General features: G+C 47.9%; 1 protein-coding gene across 1 annotated transcript in view; it reads right to left on the bottom strand.

Annotated features, from left to right (window-relative positions):
* Positions 1–514: 514 nt before the first annotated feature.
* Positions 515–14180, bottom strand: part of LOC147886035 (malonate--CoA ligase-like) — a 100512-nt gene continuing 86846 nt past the window's right edge. The window contains exons 15-18 of the mRNA XM_087396482.1: positions 1471–1524; positions 1260–1349; positions 1013–1126; positions 515–885 (exon numbers count right to left, since the gene is read on the bottom strand). Of these exons, the coding sequence (XP_087252608.1) occupies positions 1293–1349; positions 1471–1524 (111 nt within the window). The 3' untranslated portion in view covers positions 515–885; positions 1013–1126; positions 1260–1292. The remainder of the gene's footprint in view (positions 886–1012; positions 1127–1259; positions 1350–1470; positions 1525–14180) is intronic.

Below are 14180 nucleotides of genomic sequence, written 5' to 3'. Positions count from 1 at the left end.
GAGGATGAGAGTGGAGGGGCTGAGAGCGGGAAAGGGAAGTGGGTGAGGGGAAGCAGGTAGGAGCAGGCTTGGGTAGAAAGCAGGGGAGGAGAGGGCAGCAAGGCGAGGGAGGGCAGTGGGAGGGAGAGGCAGCTGGGGAGAGGGCAGCAGAGGAGAGAGAGGTGGACAGCAGGGCGGCAGGGGGGAGAGAGGGGGACAGCAGGGAGGCAGGGGAAGGCTGGAAGGCAGCGGGGCAGCAGGCTGGTGTGACGAGGAGCTGAGGATATCTTACGGGGCAAGCACATTTTCACGCCATACAACATTTGATTCCATCCCAAAATGCCATCGAGAAACTGCTGACTTCAAAGCTGATGGAATCCCCTTTATTGAGATATACACTTATTTTTCAGGGTAGGATATATTTCTAAGTTGTTGAGTTTTCCCTCCAGCCTAAAAAAAAGAAAAGAAAAGAAAGTTGTTAAATACCGAAAGTGGATTTTGACCGCCCTGATGGTTAGAGGGGCTGTAGCGCTGGCGCCTTGAATATAGGCTCCATTTGAGATCCCTCAAAATTGAAAATTTTCACTTAGAGGGCAGATGAGGTTCTATAATCATTTCCAAACTTCTGTTCAGTTCTCCTATACAGAATTTTAGAGCCCGAAACAGAGCCTTCCAATGTCTTCCTTGAAAAAATTCCAAGTTTTCTACTGGAATGCGTTCATCAAGCAGTAGCATATGTATTGCCATTCCGTCTCATGCCAGGGTCACATATGCTCAGTAGAGATCTCTCCAAGTATAAGGACCTGCCAACATATTGACGCCATGTCTTTGGTAGCTTCTATGAAAGCCTGTGTTACCTCAGCAGCTGGCTTCCTGGTGCCTTTTACTTGCATCTAAGCTCCAGTTCTGTTTCTCAAAGCACCAAAATGTCCATAACAACTGTTATTGGCACTCTTTATCTTAGAAAACACTAATCCATATCATGCTTTTAATAACCTGCTATAAAATGTGTAGAGGATCACTAAGGAATCACCTTGCCCAGCATTCTGAAGAAAAATTCAATCTGCTGTTGCATTCCTTGTTCCATGACTGGGACTTCCATTTTCACGGCATTTAAGAAGTAGAACCAAAGATTGTACTCGTACCGCTATTCCCAGAATATGGTTGCAGTTTGTGTTCAATAATAGATGAGTTAATTTCCATGAATACATATAATAAGTTGGAATGATATGGAGCAGAGAGGTGAATACAATGTACATGCAGTATAAGCATGCAGTTACCTCTTCATACATTTGTTGATAAAGCTTGATTTGCTACAGCAAAGGCCCACACGATTTCAATATACTCTCTCTCAGTTCTGTTTTGTTGATCTGTGATGTTACAAAAGTTGAAGTGAGCATATTTTTGACCCAGCCGTACCAACAACCAGTCAATTGGTGTCCAAAATAAGGACCAAAGCTTTGAACTTTGAACAATCTCATAGAAGCTCACCTTGCTCATAACATTCCTAGGCAATGATTCACAAGTGTGCAAATATTTTGGAATCTGCAGCATCAATGAAAAACCTCGATCATTCATAAAACTATGAGGGAAAACAAGAAAACGAGAATCAAGGAATTAGGAATAAGGGTGCACTTTCCCTTTTCATGGCCAAATCCAAAATACAACTTTTGCTATCAGGCATCTCTCTTTACAGCCAATTCAAATTCAGATGTTGCTTCCGTGTATCTCTCAATAACCTTGTGGATCTAGACAATGCCCCTCAATAAGGTGTATGATATGATGCGTCTACTTTGGAGCAATGTGTAAAATGTGAATCCTAACTAATATGCAACTCCTGTTTCAAGTCGGATATTCAATCCCAGACTCCCCATTTTCGAAGGAGGATCATTGACCGACCCTCCTTTACCCAATTATTTTCATTACTACCTAGTCTGTCAGGTACTTCTGCTACTCAGGAACCCCTTGAATACTCCAGGCTGGCCCAGTTTTCCGTTGAGTTTATTGTTCTTCTCCAGCCAACACCATCCTTTGCTCTTGCACATCAGATAGTCTACATGTTTGCAGTATCTAAAGAGGACCATCTTCAAGACTTACCGAATAGCTTCGTATTTCCTCTTTTTGGCATTCCCCCCCAGCTCCTCCTGTTGTTGTTTTCCCTCCCTGAAGCCTAGCTGCAAATCAGATTTGACATTTGACCAGACAGCCTCAGCATTGGCCCCCTGTCCTGAGTCAGGTTCACCCTGGCATGCTTGGCCCATCAAGGTTGGGCAACCGAGTTGAATCTTGGATTGTTACTAAGTCATTGAGATGTGGATGGCCTTTTACCTTGAGAGAAACCAATGTATGAGGGGAAACAATAGTTGTAAATACGAAGGAGGCAGACCAAATGTACTTTACATGGAGAGCCAAGGTAGGATGACATGGGTGAAGGGGAGGGTGAAGTGGGGGAAGAGGAAGCATAGAAGATGGGATCTGAGAAAACAGATCGATAAAGGAAAATGAAAGAAAAGAATCTGAGAGGTCTCTCTCTCTCTCTCTCTCTCTCTCTCTCTAGTGAAGCTGGGCTTCTACAAAGATCACTTCTTACATATCACAGCGGAGGGTTTCATTGACCCACCAGGGTACACTCAGATTTTTTTCCCCCACTCATTGCAGATCTCTCTTGGGCAGTTCCGGGTCTCTTCACATAGACTTCGTATCGAGAGCGGCAGAGCAGAGCGACTACCCAAGGAGGGGTGCATATGCACTTTGTGTGACATGCAGGAGGTTGAGATAGAGGAGCAATTCATCTTCAGGTGTCTTGTTTACTATGAGATCCGTGGGCGTTTCTACTGCCTCTTCAGAGATAGCTATGGGGTTTTGGCTTGACTCATCTCCTACCCAGACTAGCAATGTTTGGCACGTTTCGTTCATGAGGCACTCAGACTCCGCGAGAGGATACTTTGAGCACAGCAAAGAGCAGACTTCTTCCTTGACTGATCCCTCTCAGCGTTCTATCACGGAGTTTTTCCATCCAAATCACATGGACACCCACGGGACGAGGCTTCCCCGGAGCCTGTGACCCGACAGCTCAGATAGAGGGTTGACACACAGATCACACTTGGGGACAGAGGGTCTCGCCCAACGGGGGTCACAGTAGCCCTGGTTAGATGCAGAGCTATGACTAGGAGACATGCTAGGGATGCACCTTTGAGTGGACGCTAGCATTCTATCGCCGATTTCATGCCCCCATTGCCACATCCACGCTGATGTCTTGATGGTGATGATGATGATGATGAGATAGTCAACTATCGACATGACATGACTATGTTGTATCTAGGATTTAGTACTGACATTCTGTATATTTTGCATTTGCATTGGTGTGGATGCTCGTTTAGTAGCTCCACCACCACAACTCGTTTGTACCAGGTTTTTCATAGTCTCATAGACCCATCGGTCTTCCGAAGACTTTAATAAACTTTCTCTCTCTCTCTCTCTCTCTCTCTCTCTCTCTCTCTCTCTCCTGACCCCTCTCCTTGAGGAAACTCTATTTTACATTGTCTTGAGACGGGTCCCATGGGTCATTTTTGGCCCCCCAAGGACGTTAATAGACTTGCCAATAATCAAGGTGGAGACTGCTCGATCCGTGAGAATGTAAAAAGTGCATGCAGATCTGCAGAAATGCTCCCGCCTTCCCGCAGTCTTCCTACACCCCTCTGTACTTCTACTTCTACTTCTACTTCTACTTCTCTCTCTCTCTCTCTCTCTCTCTCTCTCTCTCAATAGATGGATGTCACATTGGAAGGAGAGTGAAACAGTCACCACATACAGATACGGAGGGCTGGATTTTGCAAATAACTACAGGTGGAATGCATGTGTGGAAAGAAGAATCATTGGAGGTTTAAAAGCCTTGTACAGCTTCCAAAATAAGTGCAAGAAGGCACCATGAAAGAGACTTCTATTAAGTATGAAAAAAATCCACGTGAGCAAGCTCGATAGGAAAATACATCATGCTGGGCATGAGAAAAAACACTCTATAAGAGTTAAAAACTCAAAAAGAGCTGGAGAGAAACCATGGTTGAGGCTGAAAATGCCACCTCAACCTTGATGTAGTCTCTGAGAAAAAGGGGGAGCCCCTCCATTCCGTAAGGAATATAACCCTCCTGGTGGCAGAGGCTGCCTGGGAGGACCCCTGCATGATCGCCCAACTAGCCATGAGAATGAAAAAGGTATCAGCCCAAATACTGGCCAAGGTATGAGAAGGGTGGACTTGTGATCCATCTAAGGCCTCAGTGCATCTGGCCCTCCAGATCTGCCAAGCAGTAATACTAGCCAGTATCTCCCATACAGAATCCAAATCAGCATGTACTGGTCTAAATCGGGAGATAGGCACATCCTCCAGAGAACAAGGCTCAACTAGGTGTCGTCAAATGGAGATGGCCCAAGAAGCATCCTACCACTCATAAAAAATATGAGGTCCTGACAAAGAGAGCCAAGCCACTGATCCCCAAGTCATGAAGAAATGAGAGGGAATCAAAGTGCTGAGAATCCTGGTAGCTCCTATCCAAATGACTCTCGCATGTCTGCAGTCCCATGAGCAATGATGAATCGACTCCTTTGCAGACGAGCACCTCGAACAAGTGGAGTCTTCTCCAAACTTGTATCTCCACCTATTCACTGCAATTCCTCCATGTATAGAAAGCCAAAAAAATAAAGTAACCTTTCTATTTCTTCGGGATTTCCAGATCACCAACAGGAACTACAATCCCTGGAACTACACCAACACGAGCAAACATACCAAGCCATGGCCAATAGCACCTGGTTGACAACCACCACCCTGGAGGGGACCATTCTTCAAGAAGGTGTTCCCAAAGTCTTTCACCATCCCGAAAGTGGTATGCTTCAAGAGAAAGTAGGAGCCCAAAGCCCCATAGAGGACAGAATAAGAAGTGTGGGCGAAGATCCCAAGTCCAGCCTGCCCTCATCCAGTAGTTCTAGTTCTTCTTCTTCTTCTTCTTCCACTTCCACAGTTAGAGAGCATTCTCCTCATGGGTGAAAAGGGAGGAGATCCACATCTAAAAGTAGAGACTTCAAAGAAGGTGGTAAGTCCATCAGGTTTACCACTTTTGATGGAAAAGGAATGCCCGTCCCCGTGAAAGCTGCCAACCAAGTGGACTTTGTGATCGGCATGTCATCTATATCTATCCACTCTGTTGGTATGGCTGTCTCTATCTGATGCATCTTGACTCCACTCCCTCTGAGGTGGCCAACTGATAAGAGTCTTTGATCCTCTGGAAGCTTCCTAAAAGCCTTCCAAGCACCTACTGTGGAAGCAGGTCCCCTCTCCCATCTAGACCACTGCATATAATGTGACACTCCTAGTGATCTGCCATGCTCATCCAAAATAGAGTCATTCCACATGATTGTGCCTGTCTATTTCTTCACGAGAGGAGGGTGGAACTCTCTGAAGAGTGCCTCTGAAGCTGCCTCAAGCTTTCAGAATTGCAGCCATGAAAGGGGAAGAAGGAGATCTAAGATTAGCTGAAGTAAAGATCCATCTCGAGCTGTCCATCCAATCTCCCCCATGAGATGATGTGTAAGAAAAAATCTTTCCAAGGCTCCTGTCCAAGCATCAATCCTCTCACTACAAATGCAGAGCAAGACCATACACTGCAAGTTCGGATCAATAATATTGAGACCTCCTTCCCCTATGGGGAGAATGAGGGTCTCCCAAGCCACCCTCGCTACAACATCTGAGGTGCCATCTAACCCACTCCATAGGAAGTTCCTAATAGGTCTCATGTGAGAGATACAACCTCTAGATCTGCACCAAGATAAGCAAACGAACCAGGTGGTAGCCAATAATACCTGGTTCACAACCACTACTCTGGATGCAAGGTCAAGTCTGGCAGAACTCCAAAAAATGAGTTTCCTCCTGATGCTCTCCTACACGAGAGCAAACTGTTGTTCTGGAGAGGTAAAGGACAACTTTCAACACTCTCAAAAGAAAAGTTAACAACTGAGCCAATCCTTATTGTTCCAAACTTACACAAATCTTTTAATGTGGATTGTGATGCATGCGGAGGAAGTGTGGGAGATGCTCTTCACCAGGATGGTCGTGTTGTGGTCTATGAGGGCTGGAGACTGCGTGATGCTGAGAGCTTTATAGATACTTATGAAAAAGAGATGGTGGTTGTAATTCATGCCGTCACTATTTGGAAGCATTATCTTCTTCTAGCTGATTTCACGGTCAAGAAAAACCACTAGAGTCTCAAGTATTTACAGACAAAGCTCTTCGAAAATCAGATGTGATGGGCAAAGTTCTTGTTCATGTTTTATTTTCAGGTTGTCCACACTCCAGGAGCCCGAATTAGAGTAGTGGATACTTTATCTAGGAGACCTCATGTGGACAACGTCACTATAGCCTATCATAGGGGCCTCCAGAAAATGAAAGATCTTTATCTACAAGATTCAGACTTCGAAGAGATCATGAGGAACATTCAACAAGGACAAGCATTCAACCAGTATTCACTTAGGGATGGATACCTCATGAAAGATGATCATCTTTGTGTAACCCAGAACATGTGAACAAAAGTTGACTACCTTTGTGTGACCCAGAACATGTGAACAAAAGTTTTGGAAGAATGTCATTCCCCTCCATATGCAAGTCATCAGGGTATTTCTTCTTTTGGCCAAGAATGCATAAAGATATCCACCAGTTCATGACCAAATGTCATACTTGCCCCCTAAGGTACTTCCAATACCGTAGAGGCCATGGGAGAGTATTGCTATGGATTTAATCTTTGATCTTCCATCATCAAATAGCGGGGATGATGGGATCTGGGATATACTTGACAGGTTTAGCAAGAAATTCCACTTCATTCCAGTGAGGAAGACTATCAAAGCAGACCATATGGCCAAGTTGTTTATGGAATAGATCTTCAAGCATCATGGGATGCCTAAGTTGATAGTTAATTGACCGAGATCTAACAATGACCAGTTTATTTTGGAGAGCTATTTTTGATAATATGTGTAGGAAATTGGCATTCTCATCATCATTTCACCCTCAGACAAACGGTCAAGAAGAGAAGGCTAATCCACGGTGCTAGACCTTCTAAAGTGTTATGTGTCCGAACAGAAATCCGAGTGGAAAAGTACCTTCCACTAGTGGAATTTGCATACAACACTACCACTCATTTCTCTACACGAAAAGCCCCTTTTGAAGTAATATATAGGACGGTGGTTCTACCAACTCTTCTGTGGAACAAGGATGAGATATTTGCAGCTAACCATGTTTGAGACGTTGATACAAACTTCTCTCAGGTCAAACAACAATCGAAAGGTCACAGCAAAAGCAAAAGAAAGCTGCATATAAACATAGGAGGGACATGAACCTCCAAGAAGGAGACTGGGTACTCCTTAAGTTCAAGGAAGCTAGACTTAGAAAGATGAAAAAAAAAGAAAAGATATACCCAAAGTTGTCTCCTAGATACTATGGGCCAGGTTAGTGACCCCATAAATGAAGTCGTATATCAACCAGAGCTACCAGAGACTTGGAAGATTCATAATGCTTTCCACTTGAGTCATTTAAAGAAGTACCAAGGACCACAACCCACAAACCTGTTCAGTTCAAGAAGTACCAAGGATCAAAACCCATGGAGTCACTTCAAGAACAGCCACCAGAGGTGGAAGAGATGGAGGAGATCCTCCAACCAGAACAGATTGTGTATCACTCAGAGAAGAAGGGACCCAGAGGCAAGGTTACTCACAGGTACCTTGTCAAATTCAAGAACTATTCGGTACACGATGCCAAGTGGGTAGATGAGGAGTTCTCCTCAGAGTATTCTCAAGTTTTACAATTGTATCAAGAAGCTTTTCAGCTAAGGGCAACTGATTGGAAGCTGGGGATGTCACCAATTGGTACTTCTCCCAAGAAATAAAGAGAGATCTTTAATAGATTGACTTCGGTCAACTAGAATAAGTTTTATTTATTTTGCTTTGCATCGGTAAAAGACAATTGTGGGGACAAGGGACTAGGATTAGTCCAAGAACTAAAATGCATGCATTTGGCTAACCTCTAATGGGTTAAAGTGTTGGAAAATGTCTATTGAATGTGTAGGACCAAGAAGAGGGCAAAAAGGCCCAAAATTCAAGGGGCAAGTGCTAAAAAGCAGGTCCCATAGGAGCCAAAGTACAAGAACAAGTGGTGCCCCACTTTATGCAAGGTCCACTAGAGTCAAAAGCCCTTAAAAGGAACCCTACTTGGAGAAAAGCGATTTCTTTCTTGAGAAAAGTGGTAAAAGAGAGCATTTGTAAAAAGAAGCCGATTCTAGGCTACAAAGCAGGTCTAGCCTTTCGAAAAGCACAAACTAGGCCTAGTCTATAAAAAGAAGAGCCCCTAAGCTGTAAGTTGTATTGAGAATTGTACTCAATTTCATGCTCCCTCTATGAGCCAGTTGTACAAAGATATTTTATTGCAATAAAGACCTTCAGGGCCGAAAGGGTGGGGGGGGGAAGGGGGGGAGGGGGGGTGGCAGCCTTCCTTCTGGCCCCTGGTGCTCTGTTTTTCTCTCTCCTTCCCAAGAAGTTTCCTAAGTTGTCCCAAAGTTCTCCAGCCCCCCAAATGGGGCGAATATTGATGTGCGATTCGCCCGCTGCAAATTGTTCCTCGGTGCCGTGATTTGGTTTTCAGCCATCAGTTCTTGAGGATATGAAGTGTGAATTAGCTAGAGGCGCTGTGATTTGCTTAGTGGAAGCTGCATTTGAGGTTCTGTTAAGGTTTCACCATCTTACAGGTTGAGACCGGTACGATACCACTGGAGGGTGAAGCATTATGTGAATAGCTGGGGTACCTCAACAAGCTTGGGAAGATGGATGAAAATCAGATAGCACACAAATCCGTGGAGGCTACAAAGACCATGCGCTTGTACAGAGATGGGGAGGAATGGATGGAGCTATGGGGCATAAAGGCTGCTGATATACAAGAAGATTCAAGTGAAATCAGAGACCCAGCATCCTGCAGCTCCAGCTCCCTGTCGTACGGCTTTCATCCCTCTCCCTAGCTTCTACCTCATCCTCCTTGCCAACACCCAGCTCCTCTACCCCTGCACATCCATCTCCTTCTCCCGGACACTTGCTGTGTAGGCGAATACCCAGGCAGCTCCATTGTGGCAGACTTTTTGCTTCCCATCCCAACCTGGAAAATGGCAGCCCTGTGCTGTATCAAATGCGCCTGCAAGCAGCTCTACTAAAGGTCACATTTCGCCCTAGGACATTTCTTGCTGCACCACTAAGCATCTGAAGTTTGGAAACGTTTCAGCTTCATTTTCAGCAAGTTTACCAGGCCGTTTAGGTTTCCAGCAGCTGCATTTTTCTATACTTTCAGTTGCTCCAAATACCTCCAGGATCAGCACAATCTCAGATCCGTTCTTGCCATTCTTTAGCTCCGTGTTTGTTCTTCGAACAGCTCCCTTTCCTTACCTTAGAAATTTCAAATTTCACCTGCCTCTGGTAGTCCATCCTAGCTCTCTCTCTCTCTCTCTCTCTCTCTCTCTCTCTGGTCGGTTTCTCGGCCCCCAGAGGACGGTAATACATTCTTCTTCTTCTTCTTCTTCTCTCCTAGCCTCCCCTTCTACCCTACATCAGACCCACCCTCAACCCCTCCCCCTCCCTCTCATCCCTTCTATCTCCCCCTCTCATCCTTAGACCTCCCTTAGGACATCAGCCTCTCCATCCTCTTATCTCCTCCCCTTCCCTTCCCTTAATATCTCCAGTTCTATCCCTCCCCCTCAACACCCTCCAAACGACGGACGGATCTTGCATCAGTTTGAATCGGCCTTCCACCCTTCCAGTCCATTCTTGCCCACTTTCACCAGCCACTAGAACATGTATTTTGTCAAAAGAAGAGTTGCTGCAGTTGGAAAAGAATGTTGAGCTTGAGAGCTCCAAAACACTCTTTGCACGCATCCATGGGTCCCACCCTTCTAGATCTTAGGTTAGGGATTGGATGCTTTGTAGCCTTACCTTTAGACCTCGCCCCGCACCTCATTGATATTTGACATTTGGACGAGGATTCTTTCAAGTGGATTTTGATTACCCCCCCCCCCCCCCTTACTGCTCGGTTCATAAAAGATTTTCCTCAAGACTCTCTCTCTCGGATTGGACCTAGTAGAGGAGGACAGGTAGACGACATCTCTTTTCAACAGATTTCCAGGTCTGCTGCCCCAAATGTACCATCAGCTCCTTGCCACGATCAGAGTGACATTTGGAGTGGTCATCGAGATCCACCCCCTCCCTAGTGTGCCCTCTTCAGCGGAAGAGGTGATCCGATCAGATGGGCTACCTAGAATTAGGGTCATTGCCTCTGACACTAACATTTTTTATGACCATATTATGGTCTAGCACCAAGATGGCTCTCTTTTTCAGCAAAGAGTTGGGATCGCAGGTAGGCGGGACCAATATCAGGGTTGTAAGATCTTTGGGCAATTTGCTAGAAGAAAAGATATAAGAAAGCTTCGGTTGCGGTCCCCTCTCATACTCAACTGTGTACCTCAACACCACCTTCTTGTCCGGCACTAGTTGCACGTCATGTACCTACTACCCCACGATGGATTCCAATTAGAGTGAGTGGCTTCTCCACAACCTACAGATCAGGACAGGCCCTCATCCACCTTGAACCCAGTCCCTATATGGCCTTCCGCATTCCCTCTCCAGTCGGAAATGGTGATGCTCCTCACTCCTCCTAGGTCGCGGCAAATATTGCACTAGTTCTAGCCTTGGATACGGTCGATTCTATCGGAGCTTCTGACACCCCTATTCCTATAGCGAGTAATGAGGCTTTAGTCTCTTCTTAGGTCACGATCAACGATATATTGGATCCAATCTTGAATAAACTTTCTTTCCTCTCTCTCTCTCTCTCTCTCTCTCTCTCTCTCTCTCTCTCTCTCTCCGCCCCCTCTCGCTAGCCTCTCCCCCCTGCCCGCTCGCCTCTCCGCCGCTCCCCTCCGCCCCCTCTTGCTAGCCCTACGGTCAATTCCATCGGAGCTTCTGACACCCCTATTCCTATAGCGAGTAATGAGGCTCCAATCTCTTCTTAGGTCCCGATCAATGATATATTGGATCCAATCTTGAATAAACTTTCTTTCCTCTCTCTCTCTCTCTCTCTCTCTCTCTCTCTCTCTCTCTCTCTCTCTCTCTCTCTCCGCCCCCTCTCGCTAGCCTCTCCGCCTTGCCCGCTAGTCTCTCCGCCGCTCCCCTCCGCCCCCTCTCGCTAGCCTCTCCGCCCTGCCCGCCCCCTCTCCAACCCTCTCGCTAGCCTCTCCGCCCTGCCCGCTAGCCTCTCTGCTCCCTCCCACTAGCCTCTCTACCCTCTCGCTTTGCCCCTCCGGCCTGCCCGCTAGCCTCTCCGCTCCCTCCCACTAGCCTCTCCCGTAGCCTCTCCACTCTGCCCTGCCCCTCCGCCTCTCCGCCGTGCCCCTCACCTCTCTGCCCTGCACCTGCTCCCCTCCGCCCTGCCCCTCTGACCTCTCGCTGCCCCTCCCAAGCTGCTCCTGTTTTGCCCCCTCCGCCTTGAGCTCCGCCCTCCTGCAACCCCTCCTTTGCCCGCTACTGCCTCCCCCATAATGAATGGCAAAGGGGGATGAGGATAGGGGACTAGACGGGAGACCCTTCGGTCCAAATTTACATACGCGAGGAGATGGGGAAGGGGAACGGTGACAAGGGAAAAACACAAAAGCAACTCAGCCTAGAGGACTTCAACAAACGCAACAACCGGAGCGGTTTGACAGTGGACAGCACCGCGGCCCAGAAGAAAGGGGCCCACCCAAAGCCCATGCCGCTCACCACATCCTCAACCTCTATGGTTACCACCACTATTTCATCACCATCATCTGCCTCATCATCTACGCCACCTCTCTCCTCCCCCTCTCCTGCATCATCATCACAGGTCTCCTCTCCAATAGCCCCACCACTAGCCCAACCAGCCACGGCTCCACAGTACTTTTCCCTCGTATCCCCTCTACCTCTTAGTCAGCCACCCTTCATCACCTTGTCCGGCCTCGCTACTCCTACATACCACTCCCCCGCCCAGATCATGCTGTCTCCACCCTCAGTACAACCTCAGTAGCCCACCTTCATTCCAACCCCTCTTGAGCTCTAGTTCCCACCTAGACCAGGATATCTTAGGCCCCCACCAGATGCTTGGGACTCCCTATTGGCTGAGATACACAGCATCCACGCCCCCGCCGTCAGGCAGAGCTGACACATTACACTCAGGAGCAGGCCCGATACACCCAGGAGCAGCAGGCCCGCATTATACACGAGCAGGGCACCCTTATCCAGGGGCTTAGACACGACATCACACAGCTTTGAGAGGAGCTCGGAACCCTGAGAGCAGCGCTGGGAGGGACCCCAGTCACAGAGATGGAGGCATAGATAGCCACGATACAGTCGGCTATATTAGAGACGACTAAGTGGGTAGACGTGGCGAAACGGGAGCCCGCAAAGGCAATCGTTTTAGCCGCCATACAGGAGGAGCAGCAGCAGAGGGCTTCGAAGGCCCTCAACATCCAGATACGAGGGATCACACGAGACAGCACCAGCACCACTACGGCGCCCATGAAGGAGGCAATCACCTTTGTGACCACCACCATGGGGGTCTCCGACCATGGTATAGAGGGAGCATGGCGTGTTGGGAGAGACCCCAACCGAGAGCAGCCCCTAGTCATTCGCTTTAGAGATTAACATGCTCGACTAGTGACACTCCGACGTCAAGCCACTCTACGAGAGCATCCCACCCTGTCCATGGATGAGGATTTGACACCACTACAGATTGAGGAGCGACAAGTTCTTCTCCAGCAGCAGGATGTTGCCCGCAAGAAGGGGAAATGGGCCGTGGTCCGAGATGGAAGGTTGTTGACCGGCACCCGTCGGGCTCCCATCCGTACCCCCTAGGGGGACAGGGCCTATGAGACTCAGGTTTCCGAGACCCTAGCCTGCACCATTTGGAACTCTAATGGTACCTTATGGTCAGACCCAGGGAACTTCTTGGAATCTTACACAGGACGAGACATAGTCTTTTACACGAAGACACACCAGAGCCCAGAGTGTCCACTACCGATAGTCAGTGGCTACACATGGGAGTCAGCCTTCACGAATGAGACGAGGGATACAGGAGGAGTTCGAGGATCAGGCAGGGTCGCAGTATTGTATAGGTCTTACCTCGCTGGAGCCATCTCCATTGAGAGGAAGGACGCACACTCCCGATTCATGTGGATCCGGATCCAATGCACAGCCACTCGTGACCTTTTCATAGCAATATGCTACTTCGCCAAAGTGGCACGAGAGGAGGGTGAGACATCGCCATATGTACCCTTACATCAGGATATCCAAGACCTTTCAGCCCGCGGGGAAGTTCTCCTTGTTGGGGACTTCAACGCCAGGAAGAGCACACGCCAGGCACCACTCCTGGATTTTCGAGACGACTCTATCATGCTACCAGACATGGACCTAGACGGAGCAGGTATGACCAGGATCTCATCGGACCGACACGGGCTGTTACACCATATGGACATGCGCTCCTTGATCTGGGCAGGATGCATGATCTCATCATCTACAACGAGCTTGACCTATGGCCCTCCTCAAGTGGTTTTACTTGCTTCCCACACGGGGGGGGGGGGGGCACTAGTGTAGTAGATTACATCATGGGATCCCCTGCCTTCACCTCATGTATCACCGACTTCACCGTAGCACCAATCCCTACAGGAGCTGATCACACATACCTATTCTTCACTATCGCCACCCCACGCTTAGCCACACCACACACCCCACATAGGAAGCACGACACCTACCACGACATACACTTTGATCATAGCCTCTCCCCTGCCTACTCTGGACGCCTAAACAGACTCTTAACCTACATCGATCACATACCACGACCGTGCTGCCCTGATTAGTCGCACACTCCACGAGGCTGCCCTCCAAATCTTTCCCCACACCACACGGTCCACTAGACCACCACCTCTTGGTTCTGTACCTTGTAACAATTGGTACGATGCGGAGTGCAAGGCTTATCGCCGACAACTCTAACTTGAAACCAGATGTCACCTCCAAAACACACTAGACACGGTACACAAGTACCGACGTCTCGTACGTCGGAAGAAGCAGGCATTTCTTCGTCGAAATCAGGAGGAGCTACTGAACATCTTGTACAGCAACAACTC

Source organism: Dipteris shenzhenensis, chromosome 25 (genome assembly GCF_047967505.1).
Source record: "Dipteris shenzhenensis isolate YYH24624 ecotype China chromosome 25, Dip_SZ_1.0, whole genome shotgun sequence".
Lineage (NCBI taxonomy): Eukaryota > Viridiplantae > Streptophyta > Polypodiopsida > Gleicheniales > Dipteridaceae > Dipteris > Dipteris shenzhenensis.
Note: the sequence above shows the minus strand (reverse complement) of the source record. Positions and strands in the feature narration are given on the sequence as shown.